General features: G+C 58.3%; 1 protein-coding gene across 1 annotated transcript; it reads right to left on the bottom strand.

Moving 5' to 3' along the window:
• Positions 1-1,167: 1,167 nt before the first annotated feature.
• LOC144375977 (CMRF-35-like molecule 4) lies at positions 1,168-9,486 on the bottom strand. Its single transcript, XM_078041737.1, has 4 exons — positions 8,893-9,486; positions 6,217-6,552; positions 5,465-5,624; positions 1,168-2,549 (listed from the first exon to the last, which is right to left on the bottom strand). Exons 1-4 carry the CDS (start codon positions 8,933-8,935, stop codon positions 2,432-2,434), a joined length of 657 nt encoding a protein of 218 aa, XP_077897863.1. The 5' UTR covers positions 8,936-9,486; the 3' UTR covers positions 1,168-2,431.
• Between the last annotated feature and the right edge of the window lie 8,327 nt (positions 9,487-17,813).

Raw genomic sequence — 17,813 nt, forward strand, 5'->3', positions numbered from 1 at the left:
GATTGGCTCCTCTGTGGTGATGCTCATTGGACTGTTTCCCCGCCCTTTCAGACCACGGAGATGCTCATTGGGGGACTTTTTTGGCTCCACCCACGCGACCCAGCCAATTGTCCTCAAGAACAGGAGGAGTGGGGGAGGAGGAGAGGCTGTGGGAAGCCGGTGGTGGCAGTTGGGCTCTGAGGGTTTTTCCTGAGGAGCTGTGTGGTGTGGCGTGTGTGTTCTAAAAATAAAGTTCATTTCTTTTGACAAGTGGCTCCTGAATTGTGCCCAGCCAGCCAGACTGTGGCACTTTGTGGCTGTGTCTTAAAAATTACAACACACGGATTTTTAAAATGTTTGACTTAAATTATTTCCAAGATGCTTCATAGTCAGATAAGTGCTGATGGAAGGATGGGGACTAAGTTAACATGCTCTAAAAAGCCACTGTACTAACTATTGTGAATGAGCCCTGTGCTCTATGGTTTATGGAAAGGCTTAAAGGCCATGCCAAATAAAAAAGACTATGTTTCTATGGCCTAGTGCAGTGCTTCCCAGTAAAACTGAGAAAAGATTAAGAATCTCCTAATGAGCATTTGGCAGAATAATAATAACAACCTGGATCTTGCAAGTTAACTGTGTTATTGAAATGATGTGTTTCCTACTAATTCCTTTTGTGTTGCAATAGCAGATCATGATGACCTCGGACCAAGAATCCAGTGACTAAAAAATATAATTCCCCAATTGCCTTTAAATATTAAGGGGGAATATATGGGGAGCCACTCTGAATGACCCACGCCTTCCATCCTGAAGTGAGAGGCTTTGAGTGGTCACTACATTTCATAATGACCTGGACATTGTCCTGGTTCAGGAAGTTGAGGGATGTCTTCTGATGTAGGAGTGTCACCCATGGGGTTTGGTGACACTCACCTGTTCCTTTGTAATCCTACCCCTTTGCCCTGTTTGGGGTAGAATGTTCCATGGAAATGCCCTTTGTGTGTCCCCTTCTCTTGCTCTGCCCTTGGGTGTGGCCTTCCTAGATGTCAGTCAACCTGCTGACAGCAGACATCAACCCCCTGAAACCTGACCCCTGGCCTCATTTGAATGGCTTCTTCTCAATAAAAGGGTTCAGCACGTTCTCTCTCTCTCTCTCTCTCTCTCTCTCTCTCTCTCTCTCTCTCTCTCTGTGTTATTTCCTGCAGCCCAGTTCATCTGGAGTGACCCTGAGTGTTTAGTTGTGGAACACGACAGTAAGGACATTCCTGTGAAGGGAAATTTTTTAAATTTTTAGAAGAATATAGAGGAATTTTTATTTTTAGGGTATCAACAATTTGGTAAGCAAGAACAAAAAGTATAAAACAAAAATGAAAATATAAAACAATTCGCTACTTTAACATTTAAAACTGGAAGCCAGGCAGGAGAGTGCACAAATGTAATGCCAGACATTTGGGAGGCTGAAGCAGAAGGATCATGAGTTTGAGGCCAATCTGGGCAAATTAGTGAGATCCTGTCTCAAAATAAAATTTTAAAATGGAGATGGGAGCATAGCTCAGTGGTAGAGCACTTGCCTAGTTTGTGAGAGGTCCTGGGTTCAATGCCTAGTTCTAAAAAAAAGTCTCTTCTCTGAAAAGATACCACAAAGTCAACAAACTGGGGAGAGATATTTAGGACACATGTAACTAACCAAGGACTTGTAAAGAATTTCTACAAATCTAAAATCAATATGGAAACACAAGCCCACAACAGAAAATGGAAGTTGACAATAGATGAGATCTAAGTCACACAGGTGGGCAGGAGTGACAGATGGACACAGCCAGACGCACTTCCCACCCATTAACAGGGAGAGAAAGAAGAAACACGCGCCCGGCACACCCGGGCAGCAACACCTCCATGTGGACGAGTCCCCAGGTGGAATGTCCAGGGGCCATCACAGGACTCGGGACTCAAGGGCGCATCAGGGCTGGGGTGTAGCTCAGAGATGGACACCAAGCTGCACGCGGCCTGTGTCCATCACCGACACCAGGGAGGAGGAAGACCAACATGAGCATAAAATCCTGTTTATGTGAAGTTCAACAATGAGCAAAGCTAAACCTCGCGCCCTGGGCACCATACATGGGAGTGCAGACCTTCAAGCAGCTGGAGGAGGAGCATGCAGCCCTGTTAGGCCCCAGGAGGGTAGGAAGGAGGCACAGAGACCAGAAGGGCTGTATCACGTCAGCGGTGCCCGTGACAGGCTGGGCACACGGGCTGCAGTGGCCTTGGCTGGAAGTGCACACACTAGACACGCCTGTCTGTGTGTGTGATGAGCCAAGGAAAGGCTTCTAGAAGGTCACAAAGGCCTCAGAGTGGTCAATAGAAATGCAGACAAGTCAGGAAGTCCCCTCCTCCAGCAGGGGGTGTCCCTGGAGGTGGCCTCAGGACAGCAGAGGTCACTGGTCCTCACAGTCATGTGCCTTCACCTGGACCTGGAGCTCCTCTGAGGCCTGTTCACCCAGAGGACAGCACTGAGCATGCTCAGGAGCAGGAGCACCTTCAAGACCAGGAGCAGGAGATGGACATTGATGACCAGGGGCCTGCGGGGGACATGGGAACCATGAGCTGTCTCCTCACAGGGAAGCCCCAGTGCCCTGCACTTTGCCTCTGTCCCTTACACCCAGGTCCTTTGTCCCCTGGGGCCCCCATGAAGACAACCCTGACCAAGGCAGTCCCACATAAAACATCTCAGTCCCCACATGACAGCCAAGAAGGGCCCTGGACTCAGCATGTAGGAAGGGCATGGCCACAGGAAAGATGTGAGGGAGCCCAGGCGTCTAGCAGGGACCCGGGTCCAGGGAGGGATTTCTACCTCCCCTGCCACATCTGGGGGTTACCCCTGGGTGTGGGGGTCTGCAACCTGCCATGGGTCGGCATTTCCACCTTCCAGGGAGAGGGGACTGTGTGTCCACCCACAAATGGCCCTGGCCATCCTCGTCCGGGCCACATGAGCTGTGGACTCCCGGCTGCTGACGGAATGACCCAGCCCCAGCTCAGCCCCACCTGCCTCAGAGGACCTGGTCAGGAAAACAGGCTGACATTGTGACCAGGCGCGGGGAGGGAGGCAGAGGGAGACAGTGCCGGGCCACCAAGCACCTGCTCCCTGCCCAGCAGGTCCTGGAGCCCTGGGCAGGACATTTGTGCTGTCTCTTCCCTCTCCTGGGCCGCCCTCTCCAGATCCCAGGTGCCTGTCCCCAGCCCTGCAGGCTCCACTCACATGGCCCTAGTCAGCAAGGCCTCCCCTGATGGTCCCGTGACCCATCCCCCACCCCCTCCACACTCACCCCCACCCAGGACCCGTCTGCCCAGCCCCCCTTGCTGTGTCTAGATCGACTGTGCTGACCTGTGCACTCCTGAACCACCACAGGACAGTGCAGGCCACACACGACTGTCTGGGTGGTGGCCACTGTGTCCCAGTGCCAAGAAGAGCACCTAGCACTTAGTAGGAGCCTCATGGTGAAGGGTGGGATTGGCGAATGCAGGCGGGGCCCAGAGGAGGAGACCCAAGTGCCCCCCACGGCTCCTCAACAGCGCTCACCCCCAGAGGCACAGCCCTGAGTCCAGGCCTTACCCAGGCTGTGGGTGGGCACTGGGGGTGTCCTCTCTAGTCGTGAGGGGCCAGGTGTGTGTTGGCAGGGACGTGGGAGGCCTCTGGGTGCTTGTGGGGCTCTCAGGGCTGGAGGCTGTGGTCAGGGCTGAGGGGGAGGCACAGGTCAGCACACTCTGCCCCTGGTTTGATCTGACTCACCCAGGCCAGGTCACTCGGAGCCTGCTGGACAGACGTCCTGCATCCAGCAGTCTCCTCGCCACAGCTGGGCCTGAGCAGGGCTTCACCCCGCTCATCTCCAGGTGCACTGAGGCAGGAGCACTTCCGCTGGGAGGACTGCGTTCCAGAGGAGGGGCGGGGCTCCTGGGAGGACTCTGCAGCAGGGCCAGCCATGCACCACCCTCTCCTCCTGCTCCCCTCCCTCCTGGGGACAATTACAGTGGGGCCTACTGTGTAGAGATTGACACAGGGAAACCAGAGACGCAGGGCCCTGGGCAGGGACACGGCCAGAGTGACTTCAAATGACAGCAGAGATGGTCTGTGACGCCACAAGGGATGCTGTGACCCAGGACCACCAGGTCCACTAGGAGCAGAGTCCTGTTGGGAGTCAGGAAGCCTGCACAGTGGTATGAGTCCTTTTTAGAAGGACCCCAGGACCATCACAGAGGAGCTAGTGTCCCAGAGACCATCCACAGCGGAGAGGGGGCAGGTGACCCAAGTGAAGGTGCCCTTCTATAGGGGAAGCAAATGCTGTGAGGGTCCCGTCCCAGAGGGAGGGTGGAGACAGGCCCAGGTGAGACACGGGTCTCCTTTGGAGAGGACATGACCCTCACCTGGTCAGGAAGTCAACAAAAAGCCAGGGACCCAACAGCCAGTCCCACCCCACTCCTGGAAGGTTCCAGACCTGGACTGTTAGAGTGGGGCCCACGGAGACACTGGAACAACATAGGTGTGCTGTGTGCACACACATGTGTCTGCATGCACGGACACACACACACACACACACACACACTCACACACATGCACACACACATACACACACCAGAAGCCTGCTTCCACAAAGGCCTGTGCACACAGACACCCTGATCTGTATCCTGGAATCAAACAGAGCACGCTCTCCTCCCCCATGCCTTTCTAGGGAGGGAAAGGCCGTGATCTTAGGTATTTTGTGCAGACTCTGAGTCTGTGAATCACGGACCCCAGGGGCCACGGGAGCCCACGTTTGCAGCCAGTTGTCAGACGTGCTGGGACCTGGGCTGCTCCAAAGTGCAGCTGTGTCTCGTGTGGGGTCCTGGGGTCAGAGCCCTTAACCTGGGTCTGCACCGACTGCAGTGGTCAGCACCAGGAGCCAACTGCCCCCCAGGTGAGGTCAGGGGGAGCCCATGACCCCAGAGATGGCCTGTGCCTGCTTGCATTGTTCTGGGGAGTCACAGAGGTGCTCAGGTTCCCTGTGAGGTTGACGGCCCCCAGACAGAGACCCACTCAAACTAGAGGGGAGAGCCCCAGACTCTGGGGTCACGCAGGCCCAGCCAGCCCCACACCTGGCCCATGTGACAGTGCCACACCTCCTTGCCGTCTGTGAGGTGAGCATGGGAGCAGGTTGGGCCATGTGAGGAGCCAAGGAGGACAGCGTGTGGGGCTCTGGGCACCCGGCAGGACAGCCCCAGCCCTCATGGGTGGACACTTGCCTCCCCTCTGCCAGCCCCTCTTGGTCTGAGCCTCTCTTGAAGCCTGGGGCAGGTCCAGTGTGGTGGCCTCAGGGACCCAAGCCAGGTTACACCGACGGCAGCTTCCAACCTGGGCCTGGGCCAAGGGTCAGCAGGCTGGGCCAGCAGGGGTGTGACTCCCTCCCCCGAGTGACCACACAGCCCCCGTGGGGAAGACCCCAGTCAGGGACAGGACACTTACCCTGGGCCCTGGCCATGGTCGAGGTCCTGGCTGCTGGGACCAGGGGTGGCCCTCTCTGTGGCCAGGCTGGTGGACAGTGCAGCTTGGGCTCTGCTTGTGGTTGTCCAGGTCTTCGCTGTTGTGACACTTGCAAGTGTCCCTGAGGTTGCTGGTGTCGAATCTACAATGACACCCAGAGGTCTGTCCTGCAACCCGCCCACCACTGGGGGGTGCCTTGGGCCTGATTTCATGCCAAATGCTCACTGAGGAAGGGGGCGGGCGGTGGCCAGGGCCAAAGTCTCCCCAGGACCCTGGGGACATTTCTGTACAGGACACAGGTTCCACCCCCAGCAGGGCTGATTCCGTCCTGCAGTGAGGGCCATGGCCTCCTTTGACCCCCAGGGTCATCTCCCCACGCCCGGTGTTGTCCCCCTCCCGTCTCAGCCACATGCTGCAGGGATATCTAACTGCAACGACCACTTGTCACTGTGCTGCCTCTGCCCACTGCACCATCCAGGCCTTCTGCCCCTCTGCTCTGCCCTGGTTTCCACACAGAGCTCTGCTTGTCCCTGTCCCCAGGGCCCAGGGCAGGCTCTGGCTCCCTGCCCTGCAGGCTCTGCCCCGCCTCCTTCCCTGATTGGCAGCTCCTCAGGGCTGGGCGGGCTGTGGGCTGCTCCCCCCTTGGACTCCCTCCCAGGCTCCAGCTGCTGCTTTCTGATTCTTCCCCAGGTGTCCAGGTCCAGGCAGCCCAGGCGCTGGTGGGAGGGGCTCACCTGGCTGCACGGCCACCTCAACTTCCAAGAAGGGGTCAAAGCCTTCGTGCCATGGTGTGTCCACCCGGCACTCATAGGAGCCTGCGTCCTCCAGGGTGAGGCGCTCCATGGTCACTGTGAAGCTGAGGTTTGCAGGGTGGTCGCTGATGGACATTCGGCCTCTCCGCACCTCTCCCTCTGAGCCTCTAGTCTTCACAATATCTTTACAATGTACAAGTGATTTTTTGCACCACATTTTGTCATTGTCCTTGAATTCTTCGCCATAGTGACACTGCAGGGTCAGGGATCCTCCCACGGTGCCTGTCACCTTGCTGGGGCCACCCAGAGGAACACAGTCTGAAAAACACAAGCTTGGAGGCCAGGCCCTCACAGATGGGCCAGGGCCAGGGGGGCCTGGGTCAGGTCCTCAGGAGACCCTCCCTCACCTCCCATCAGACCCCCTCCCCACCACTCACCCTTGGACACTAGCCCCTTCTGCTCCTGCACCCAGGACGCTGACACAGCAGCCCCTCCCTTCACCCCCATACCCCCCTCACCACCTGACCTCCTGCTTCCAGAACCCAGGGCCATAAACACCCTGAGCCCCCTTCCTGGGACAGCCCCCTTCCTGGGACAGCCCCCTGGCCCCCTGGCCCTGTGAGTCTCAGACGCGGAGACATAGCCAGAGTGGACCTGGTCCAGCAGGACGTGAGCCAGGGCAGAAGCGGGGTCCCCTGACCATGTGGATGAGAGCCCTGGACTCCTGAGACCACAGGATGCACACAGCAAGGGGCACAGAGGTCCCAGGACCCTCTCCCCCTCCCTCACCTCGGATGACCCGGCTCTGGAAACCTCATTTCCAAGGAAACTCCTTTGAGTCCCCAAGATTTCCAGGTGCATTTCCCCAAAGGCCCCGACACAAAGCTGGGGTGAGGTGAGCACCAGGAAGCTAACCCACCTCCAAGCAGAGGACCAGGCCTCCCTGCACCAGGCTCCAGCCCAGGGGCATCTGCGTGTGCACCTCCCTCTCGCCCTGGGGACCCTGGGGTCAGGCCCAGATGGGCGGGGAGATGACGGGCCTGGGGTGGCTTGCTCTCTCCCTGGGATTGGATGCTTTCTTCATTTGCCTTCAGGACCTTAGGCCTGACCTGGAACTGTGGGACTGTGGGACCCCTGAGTGCACAGCCCCCAACTGACACTGTGGGACCCCTGAGTCACAGCCCTGACCTGGGACTGTGGAACCCCCGAGTGCACAGACCGGGGGCCCAGGCCTCCTCCTCGTCCCTTCAGTGCCTGCTGCGCCTGGCACAGGGAGACCACTGTGGCTGCACCCTCAGAGCACAGCTGCCCAGCTGCCCAGTAGCCCCTCCATCCCTCTGCCAGGGCCAGTAGGACCCCCTCTCCCAGCCTTGGGGTGAGGTCCCCTGCAGAGAAGGCCTTGTGACACCCTCACAGGTGGGACACTCTCTGAGAAGCTCAGTAGTAACTGCCGAGGTGAAGCCACAGGGGCCTCAGATGAACCCGGGCTTGGGCCTCAGCTCTAGTTTGCATCCTCTGTGTGGTCAGGGCCAGGGCCTGACCTCTCTGTGCCTCAGATGCCAGCCGCAAATGGGTGGGTGACCATGCCAACCTGACATGGCATCTGGGGGTTCATGGAAGGTCATGTTAGGATGGGGCCAGGTCAGTGGAGAGGCTGCCCAGCATGCAGCAGGCCAGGCTCCACCAGCCCCAGGAAACAAGAACAAAAATGGGGAAGGAAAAATGAAAGATTGATGGCGGCTGTCAACTGCTGGGCAGCTCCTATTAGTGAGCCAGGGAAGAGCCGCTGTCAACTGCTCTTGACCAACAGGAGCTTCATGTGACACGACCTAACACAACCAGGTCACCCTGTCTAGTCCACGTGAGCAATGCAGAGAGGAAGTAATCACAGGTAGAGAGAATAAGAGCCCAGAGGGGACTCTGTAGAAATTCTCTATGAATAAATGTGTGATCGGGATGAAGGTGTGGTTTTCCCGAAAAACACCAATCAGTAAAATTGGCTTTTATGAGTGTTTAGTAAACAATGCTAATTCCCAGCCTCCTTTATCAAGACGCTACCCCTGGCCTGGTCCTGACACTGTCCCCACCTGCCCTGTCCCTACATCTCCTACCCCCACCTCTCCTTTCCTCCCTCTCCTGTCCCCACCTCCCCTCCTGGGGACCACTGACCTCTGGGCCTCCACCAGGACTCTTCCCACCCAGCCTCCAGCTGCCCTGGCTGAACCCACCTGTCCCTGAGATGGAGGCTTCTCCTCCTCGGTCCCCTCCTTCCTCTGTACCCCAAACTGGTGGACCTGGGGGGCCTCCCCAACACAGGCCCCAGGTGTGCTCTGTGCCCTCTCCACCCCACCCCCGTCCACCCGCCCTGCTCCCCCTGTCCTGTTCCCCCAGACCTCTCTCAGGGCCCCCCTGGGCAGCACCCTTGGCCCTGGGCAGCACACTGGCTCCTCCAAGGTCAGGTGGGCTCAGAGGGAGCCCCCTGCCCCTTCCCTCCCAGGGGTGTGGTGTTTGGCGAGTCCATCTTACATCATGGACACAGCGCACCCCATTCTGCGTCTGCACAGAGACGTGCAGCTGGGGCTCCTCACGGGACGCCCCCTGGCCCCCCTCCTGCCTTCCCTCCCTTCTGCAGACCCTCCCTGGACAGAGGGCCCTCACCTGGGAGCCAGAGAAGCAGCAGAGCCAAGGGTGGCCAGGCCATCAGGCCTCCGGGGCTCCTTTCTCCTGCACAGATGTCACCGCCGGGCTCCAGGCCCTACTGGACCGCAGGCTCCAGCCCCCTGGGGAGGGCCAGTCTCCAGGGCTCCCACTTCTGCTTTTCTCTGGGGCCGCTGCTTCCTGCTTGTCCTCTTTAGTCTGTTCCTGGGGCTGGGGACAAAATGGAGAACCTGTAGGGGCCACGTGGCCCCCGAGGTGGCCCTGGGCTTGTGCTGTCCTAGGAAAGACAGGGAGGGGAAGGTGTGGTGTGTGGGACCCGCCTGGCCCCAAGGTGGCAGGACGGCCCTCACCCCAGGCCTGCAGGGCCAGGCTTCCTTCTGGCCCTGTCACTCCTCCTCTTCTCCTTGTGGTCAGGATGTCACCAGTGGGAGGGGCACACAGAGCCTGTGTCCTCAGCACTGGGCCTGCCCCGCGGGAGGCCAACCTGGAACTGCCCCTCCATGAGCCCAGTCTAGGCCTGACCCCAGGTTGGCACAGTGGCCCTAGAGTCCTGAATGGTTCCTGGTCCTGGAAATGTGTCCTCAATCTGACTGTGACGTCCACAGGCCGTGACCTCCCCCCTCCCGTGTAGCCCCTGTGGCCCTGAGCTGGGATCCAGCAAGGCTGCAGGGACCCCCCTCCACACGCCTGTGATAGTGCCCCCAGCTGGCACAGAGGGACCGTGAGCACAGGGTGCCCTCATCCTAACGTGTAGCACGTCACCCAGCAGCTGGAGCTTTTGAGTCAGGGCACCCACCCACCCCAGGGAGCCCACACTAGCTCTGAGGTCCCAAGATTGTCCCCTCCTGCTGCTCCCCAGGAGAGTCACTGTCCTCCTTCCCCCTGGCCACAGGAGGACCCTCCCAAGAGGCTTGCTGGTTCTACTGCTGGAAGGTGAGCACACAGCCTGGCAGAGCTGGGGACATTTTTCCAACAGCCAGGCAAGGTGACAGGCACCTATAATCCCAGCTACCTGGGAGGCTGAGTTGGGAGGATCCCTTGAGCCCAGGGCTTCAAGGCCAGCCTGGGCCTCATAGTGAGGCCCTTTATCATAAACAGACGACAAATTCTATGCCAATGTCATGGTGGACTACGGCCTGAGGAGACCAAGACTCTGGGGTTCATCTTGTTGAGCTGATCAGGGGAATGTGAGAGAGGGCCACGTTTAGTGGATTTCCTGCCTGGTCATGGGAACAGTCCCAGAAATAATGTGTGTGTGTAAACAATCTCACACACACACACACACACACACACACACACACACACACACACACAGGATTGAACCCATCCTTATCCTTTTTTTTTTTTTTTTTGACACATTGTCTCACTAAGTGGCTGAGGCTGGCCTTGAACTTGCAGCTCTCCTGTCGCAGCCCCCTACATTGCTGAGATTAAGGCATGAGCCACCACACCTGGCCCCATGATCCCAAAGAGATTGCTGTGGGCTCAAGTGTCCAGAATACACAAAGAAGCAGGAGGCTAGATGCTCCTGAGGCTTGTCCACTGGCCACCAAATGACCTTGAGCAGAGCCTGTGACTTCTGTGAGATGGCAGAACCTGGAGGCCTCTTCCCACTCTGTCCTAGTGTCCCCTCTGAGTCACAGGCACTTTCCAGGGACCCGTCCACAGGTGACCAGGGGCAGGAGGTGGGTGAGCGGCGCCTGACACCAGGGAGGTCCCCTGCCTGTGACAATGGGCCTCCACAGCTGGGAAGGTCGGAGCCTGAGTGGCAGGTGTGTCCTCGCTGAGTTTCCTCATTGCAGAAGGGACACTGCCAGCTCCTGCCTGGAGGGAGGTGGGATTCTTCTCCACTGCCCAGGCGTCGTGGCCTCAGGCTGAGCTGCTCACTCCTGGGTGGGGTGGCCCTTACAGGTGGGGAGATGGCCGTGCCTTGGTGGCTTCTGCAGTGGGGGACACTGAGCCCCCCGTGGCATCCCATCAGGACTCTACCTATGAGGATGCTGAGGGCCAGTTTCCTCCTGGTCTGTTATGGAGACAGGAAAGTCCCGGAGGCAGGAAGGAAAGAGACTCGGAGCTGCAGGGCGTCTCGCCCAGAGCCTCCTGGACCCAGAGCTGCAGACTGAACCTGGAAGGGGCTCCCACGCCCTGTCCTTGGCTTGGGGACCACAGGTAACTGTCTCCCTTTATTAACCCACCTGCTTCCTAGAGGAAGAAAACTCTCAACATGCCAGAGTCTCGGCCCCATGTAGGGGGTCCCTATCGCCAGAGAAGCCCAAGGCACAGGGGATAGTGGAACCCAGCGGCCCAGGGGCAGATTCCTCACCCGAAGGCCGCACCAGGGGCCTCTCCCAGGGCCCTCGAGCCGCCCCAAGAAGCCATCTTGGTCCACAGAGCCAGCTCCCTCAGCCTCACCCAGGACCCCAGCCCTAGCGTCAGGGCTGAATGTGACCCCCACAAACTCACATAACAGAGTCCTTGCCCCCAGTACCTCAGAGGTGACCTATTTGGAGACAGGGTCTCTACAGAGATAAGCGAGTTATGAAGAGGTCTTTAGGGTGGGCCCTAACCCAATGGGACTCTGTCCCCATGGAAAGGAGAGCTGTGTACCCAGACGCCCAGTGGGAAGGTGATGTGAAGACACTCAGGGACGGCCACCTGCAAGGCAAGGAGGGGCCTGGGGCAGCAGACCCTTCCTCACCCTCCCAGAGGGACCAGCCTGCCCACACCTGGGTCGGGACGTCAGCCTCCAGCACTGAGATGGGCAGTTCCCGCTGTGAGCCCCCAGTCCGGGCCCTCTGTTAGGTGGCCATAGCAAACAAGGACACTGGGTCCTCACTCCCGGGGCCCAGGGATGCACCAGGCAACGTCCTCTTGACTTCCCCATGATGACCACAGAGGGACACCCTCATCCCAGCCCAGGCTGTCCCCCAGCCCCACACTCCAATCTGAGACAAGGCCTCTCCCAGGTGGCAGCAAAGCCCCCAGGAGGGAAGCCCTCATCCCCAGCACAGGTCCCCTGACCCGTGTGCACACAGGGACTCTGGAAAGCCTTCAGAGCGTGAGCTAAGTGAGGCCGTCTCTGCGTGCGCCTTCCATGCGGAGGGACCGTCCAGGAAGGTGCCTTCTCTGGGCTCAGGAGTAGAGGAACCTGGGGGCCACTGCCCACTGACATGGGATGGATCCTGCTGGACCCGGGACCCAGTGCCTCTGCACATACAGGCCGTGGCCCTGCGTCTGCCTGGTTCTGTTCTGACTGTGAGTTGGGCTGCTGGGCACACCCACAGCGCATCACTGAGGCTTGGGGTTCCTTCCCAGCTGCTGGGGACCCCAGTCCAGGGCTTAGCCCGAGCTCCACCTGAGGATGCCCCGCTGGACAGAAAGGTGCTGCCCGGGAATGCGCGATGCAGCCACCATGACCACTTTACTCCAGCCTTGGTCTGACCTGGCAAAGGAGATGGGGATCAGGGCCCCTCAGCCTGTGGTGGTGGACTGTCCTGGGAGTGGCACCAGCGCTGTCCGTCTTCTCTAGCTCCAGTAGTGACCTCAGTGGAGTTCTTCATCCAGGGCGCTCTGAGCCTCATGGATCCCCAGCTCTTCTTCTGGTTTCACACAACTGGGCTCGTTCACACTGTGACCCGGACAGGGTCCCCGCTGTCCCCTCTTGTGCTGAGTCCTCATCCGTCAGGTGGAAGCTCTGTCTTCTGGTCCTCCTGCCCCAGATCTAGTCATGGGGGGGACCGGCACTCATGGTGGGTGGATGTCGGGTGGACACTTCCCCCCAGAGTTGAGGAATGTGGGTAGTTATGGGAGTGAAGGTGGCCATGATGTGGAGGGAGAGGGAGAGGGAGAGGGACTTGCATCTTCCTCCTACAGGGTTGGTGTCAGAGGGAGGGTGGTGAGCACCCCTCTTCCTCCCCCTCCCCCTCCCCCTCCCCCTTCTCCTCCCTCTCCCCCTCCCTGTCCTCCTCTTCCTCCTCCTCCCTCTCCCCCTCCTCCTCCTCCTCCTCATGCAGAGGATGGAACCCAGGGCCTCTCTCTCCTGCTAGCACACACTCTACCACTGAGCCCAGCCCCAGCCCCTGTCTGTGTGGATTTCATATTTGTCCATTATTTCTGTCTTCAGAAAAGAGTCTGAGGTTATGAAAGCAGGGTCTTGCCATATTTATTCCTCCCTGGACTCAAATGCCACCATCGGGGCTTGACATCGGCCCAGCTTCCAGTAAGTGTGTGGTGTCGCAGAACAGAGTGAGGGGACCCAGGAGGGGGGCAGGCAGACCTGAGGGACCATCAGAATAGGTGGCTCTCAGACCTTGGGTGTGGGCAAGGGCGTCACTGCTCCTTGGACTGAAACTGATGGGCAGCCTCTGGTTTCCCTTTCTCTGAAGGAGGAAGCAAGGTCCAGCCCTTCAGCAGAAAAGTGAACCAGGACATTCCCCAACGCGAGCGAGTCATGAACATCAGTTAATGTCCACAATGGAGCTGGAAGGGAGGGTGTCCCGGCACACACTTGAGGAAAGAAGGGGGATCTGGCTGCTGCCCACGTCTTTCAGGATGGGTCTTGACTGTCCTGCTCTCGAGGATGCTGACACCAGCTCCAGTTTGTCTGCATGAAGAAGGGTTCATGAGACTTTAGGGGGAGTCCTGGATACGGTTCTCAGCAGACAGGGTGACCAGCAGGTCAACATGGTGCTTTGGTCCACTGGTATGAGTGAGCTCGTGGAGACCAGTGAGCGTGGATATGACCCAGGTCAGTCTTGTAGTGACCCCATGGGCCCCTGACCTCTGTGTGAGCTCATGAACACCGACCTGACAACTGAATAGACGTACTCAGCAACTGGGAGAATGTGCACACGGTCCCCGGAGTTGAGGAGCGTGGGTCGTTATGGGAGTAAAGGTCAAGGGGAGGTCACAGAACCACCTCTACCTGTGCAAATGGACCTGGACTGCTCTGCTTTCTCCAGTTCCTTATGTCCAGATTCTGTGGACACAACCATCTACATAAAGACCAGGACAGGTCAGCCCCATTCCAAGGACCAGTGCCCTGACTCTCAGATTCAGAGTTGACCTGGGCCTGAGACAGTGGACTAGAAAGGGCTCGGCCACCAGGAGAATGACAGGGGAGCCGAGGGTTCCAGCAGGGACTGGTGTCCAGGGGAGGAAGTGCTACCTCACTCTTCACCATTAGGGTCCCGGCACAGGGCTCCATAACGTGGCCATCTGTCTGATGTCAGAACTGTCTCTGCCGCGAGGGCAGGGACATTTTGTCTCTGAGAGGGAGGAACAGGCCCTGCCCAGTGTTTCCAAAACTTCAGCCTTAGAATTCCTGGCTGCTGATGCTGGTGACACCCAGCTCAGGTGCCACCAGCCTCAGGGGGCTGGGTTTACATAGAGGCTGACACTTGTGACCAAGGCTTCTCTTTCCACGGTGAAGAGAGTGTCGAGGTCCCTCCAGCCCCCACCCAGCCTGGCCATGTCCAGAGGAGGAAGACGCTGTCCCTCTCCCTCTCCCTCCACATCACCGTCACCCAGGTGTGGTCCCAGAGGCAGGCCTTTACCAATGGTTTGGGCTGGGATCCGTGGCGACCTCTCTGGTTGTGCTGGGCCAGGGATGTGGGAACAGGGGTGGTGGGTGGAGTGCCACTGAAAGGCAGAACTCTGTGCCCACTCAGCCACATCTATGGCCCCAACACTGGACTGCCCTGTCTGGGAGAGGGAATGACCAGGAAAAAAGATCTAGAGAGATGGACACCAGGTTGACCTCGAGGAGACTGGCCTAACATGAAGCCGGCTGGTCAGCAAGCCTTCCCTTCCCACACCCAGAGACGTCAGTGGGAGGTCAGCTGCCCACTCTTTAGGGGAGCCCACGGTGGGCACAGGAGAGAACTGTCATTAAGCAGGAGCTCAGAGAACCCAGAGGCACTTAGAGTTGCAGTCCCCAGCAGCAGCCCTGCCTGAGGTGGAGGCGCTGGATCTGGCTCTTACCACCTGAGGGAGGGTGGAGCTAAGAGGGCATCACCTGCAGAGGTGGAGGCGCCCTGGGCCCACAGCAGTCGAGAGCCCATTTCTATCCCACTGGTCCTCTGCCCAAGGGGACGCACTTTCAGGGGATTCTCTGGGTTTCTGATTCTGTGGCAAAAGGTGGCAGAGAAAAGCTGAGACAGGTCACCTGGAGGGACTGGCAGGGACCCCCAGGAAACAGGAAGCCCTGCACGAGGGCCTGGGCTGGCTCCTCTTTGTCTCTCTGGGGCCATTCAGAAGCCCCCAGGACCACAGCGACCCGGCTGGTGCCTCAGGACCGTCCATGGCAGGCTGATGTCCATGGGCACCCAGGCCCAAGGCAGCCTTTGGAAGCAGGGAGCAAGGTCCTGAGGGTCTTGTTCCTCTCCCAGTGGGAGGAGGAGACAGGCCTGGGAGCCGCGGGCTCCTCTGCAGGGAGGACAGAGTCCCCTTAGGGATAAGGAGGCAGCCAAGAGTCTGAGACTCAGTGTCCCCCCCTTCCCTGGAGATGTTTAGTCCTGATATTGTCAGGGTGGGGCACAGAGAGGGGCCTTTCATACAGAGCTACCCCTGCTTGTGTGTTTGTGCATGCACACGTACACACTACACACTCACACACATGCACACACACTACTGGTTCCAAGTCCCCCACCTGTCATCGGGGCTCAGCTCCTCCATCCCGCATCTTCCCTCAGGAAGGGGATAACTGCTCTATCTCAGGTAGCCCTGGTGCAGGCGGAGTGTTACACACACACACACACACACACACTCACACACACACACACTCACACTCACACACACACACTCACACACACACACTCACACACACACACTCACACACATGCACACACACTATACAGATCTGATATTGTTGGTGATTTACCACATCAACTTGCTTGTATTTTTTAACATGAGGATTCTGATCACCTTCTCACTGCCACCACCACTGCCATCCTTCCCCACCCCCCACTCTCTCCCTCTCTCTCCCTCCCTCCCCCTCTGTCTCTTTCTTTCTCTCTCTCTCCCTCTCCCTCTCTCCCTCCTCCCTCCCCCTCTCTCTCCCTCCCTCCCCTTCCCTCTCTCCCTCCCCTTTCTCTTTCTCCCTCTCCCCTTCTCCCTGTCTCTCTCTCCCTCTCTTTCTCCCTCCCTCCCTCCCTGTCTCTCTCTCTCCTCCTCTCTCCCTCCCTTTCTCCCCTTCCCTCTCTCTCTACCTCCCTCCTCCCTGTCTATCTCTCTTCCTCCCTCCCTCTCTCTCCCCCTCTCCCTCCCTCCCCCCTCTCCCTCCCTCTCTCTCTCTCCTCCTCTCTCTCTCCTTCCCTCCCTCCCTCCCTGTCTCTCTCTCTCCCTCCCTCCCTCCTTCCCTCCCTCCCTGTATCTCTCTCCCTCCCCCCTCTCCCTGTCTCTCTCTCCCTCCCCCCTTCTCCCTGTCTCTCTCTCCCTCCCCCTCCGCCCCCTCCTCTCTTCCCCATGCTGCTTTCTCTGCTGTTTCTGGGGATTGTGGAGGTGTGAAAACAATGGCTCAGCTGCTCTCATGTTCCCAAGGGAAACTTTCCTGAGCCTGGTTCACATTCGGGAGGACAGTTAGCCTGACCGCAGCCCCAGGTGGCCGTGTCTAGGCTGATATTGTGGTGTATGTTCATTTCACCCTGTTTCTACCTGGGGAGCCTGGAACACTGAAAACTACTCCTGACTCCTTGTAGTTGGTGGCAGCGGGTGGCAGCTGGATGCAGATTAAGCTGTGAGTTTGGTAGTTTATTCAAGGTCTGCTGGTGATTGGTGATCAGTGACCAACAGGTGGCTTCCTGTGCTCTCCAGAGGCTGCTGCTGCTACTACATTTTAGAAACGTGGTCCTCCCTGAAGCAGAGGTCAGTGTTTCTCTCCAGCTCCTGGGTGTGGGAGGCCACGGACGTGGCTGTGTCTCGGGCTGACTTCGGTACGGGATCGTGCATGGGGGGCCCACTCTCTGGTTTCTGGCGGACAGAACAGAGCCCCCTGACTGTTCTGGAGCCATTCCAAGAGTTCTGGACTAGAACCTCGTTCTCAGCCTGCACAACGCTTCTGTGAGCATAAACTCTACTCCCTGCTTAAAACACCAAGAATACCTGGAGGCAAATCTGGTGGCACCTGCTTGACACTATGTTCAGGAGGACACCGTCCCCACTGCCATTTGATGCAGGTCTCAGAGATGCATTGATGAGACTGTTCCTGGAAGTGGCGGGGAATGCTCATGTCACCAAGGTAGGATTAGACAATAAGGTCTCCTGGGCTTCGGGGCAGCTCAGCACTGGCCACCTTCATGGGCCAGGATGAGAGCAGGGAGATGCTGGTGAGGAGCAGGCTACTGCCATTGAGGGTGCTGGTGCCCAGGACAGCAGCAGCCAGGTGCATTGCTTAATCACCAGAGGCAACACAGACGTGATCGCAACAGGGCAGCTGGATCAGAGAAACAGCAGAGCCCTGACTCAGAGGCCCTTCACAGTGGCTGACAGGCCACGGCATTCCCAGGGGCAAGAGAGATGTCACCAAAGGGATGCAGAGGAGGCGAGCAGAGGGCTACTTTAACAGAAAAATCATAATCCTTTGTTCGGTGTTCAGACCCGTGACCATTCTTAGACCCAGTTATTGACCAGTGCGCCTTGGTCTCCCCAGGGAAGCTCTCCAAAAGGCCACAGCAGGTATGTACAATGATGACCTCTGCCCTTCCCGAAAGGGTCTCATGGGCCTCGACAAGAGCGATTGCTCATGAAGAGAAGGAAATGCACACGCCATGTTAGGGCTGCCAAGGTCCTCAGAACGCTGGACACCAAGTCAGAGTGAGAACCCAAAACAGCACCATCTCCCTGAGAAGAGATCTACCCTGCTCTGGCAGGAGGTGCCTGGCAAACAGGGGATCACTGGTGTCCTGGCCAAGCTTGTCTCACTG

This window comes from Ictidomys tridecemlineatus, chromosome 3, assembly GCF_052094955.1.
Source record: "Ictidomys tridecemlineatus isolate mIctTri1 chromosome 3, mIctTri1.hap1, whole genome shotgun sequence".
NCBI classification, from domain to species: domain Eukaryota; kingdom Metazoa; phylum Chordata; class Mammalia; order Rodentia; family Sciuridae; genus Ictidomys; species Ictidomys tridecemlineatus.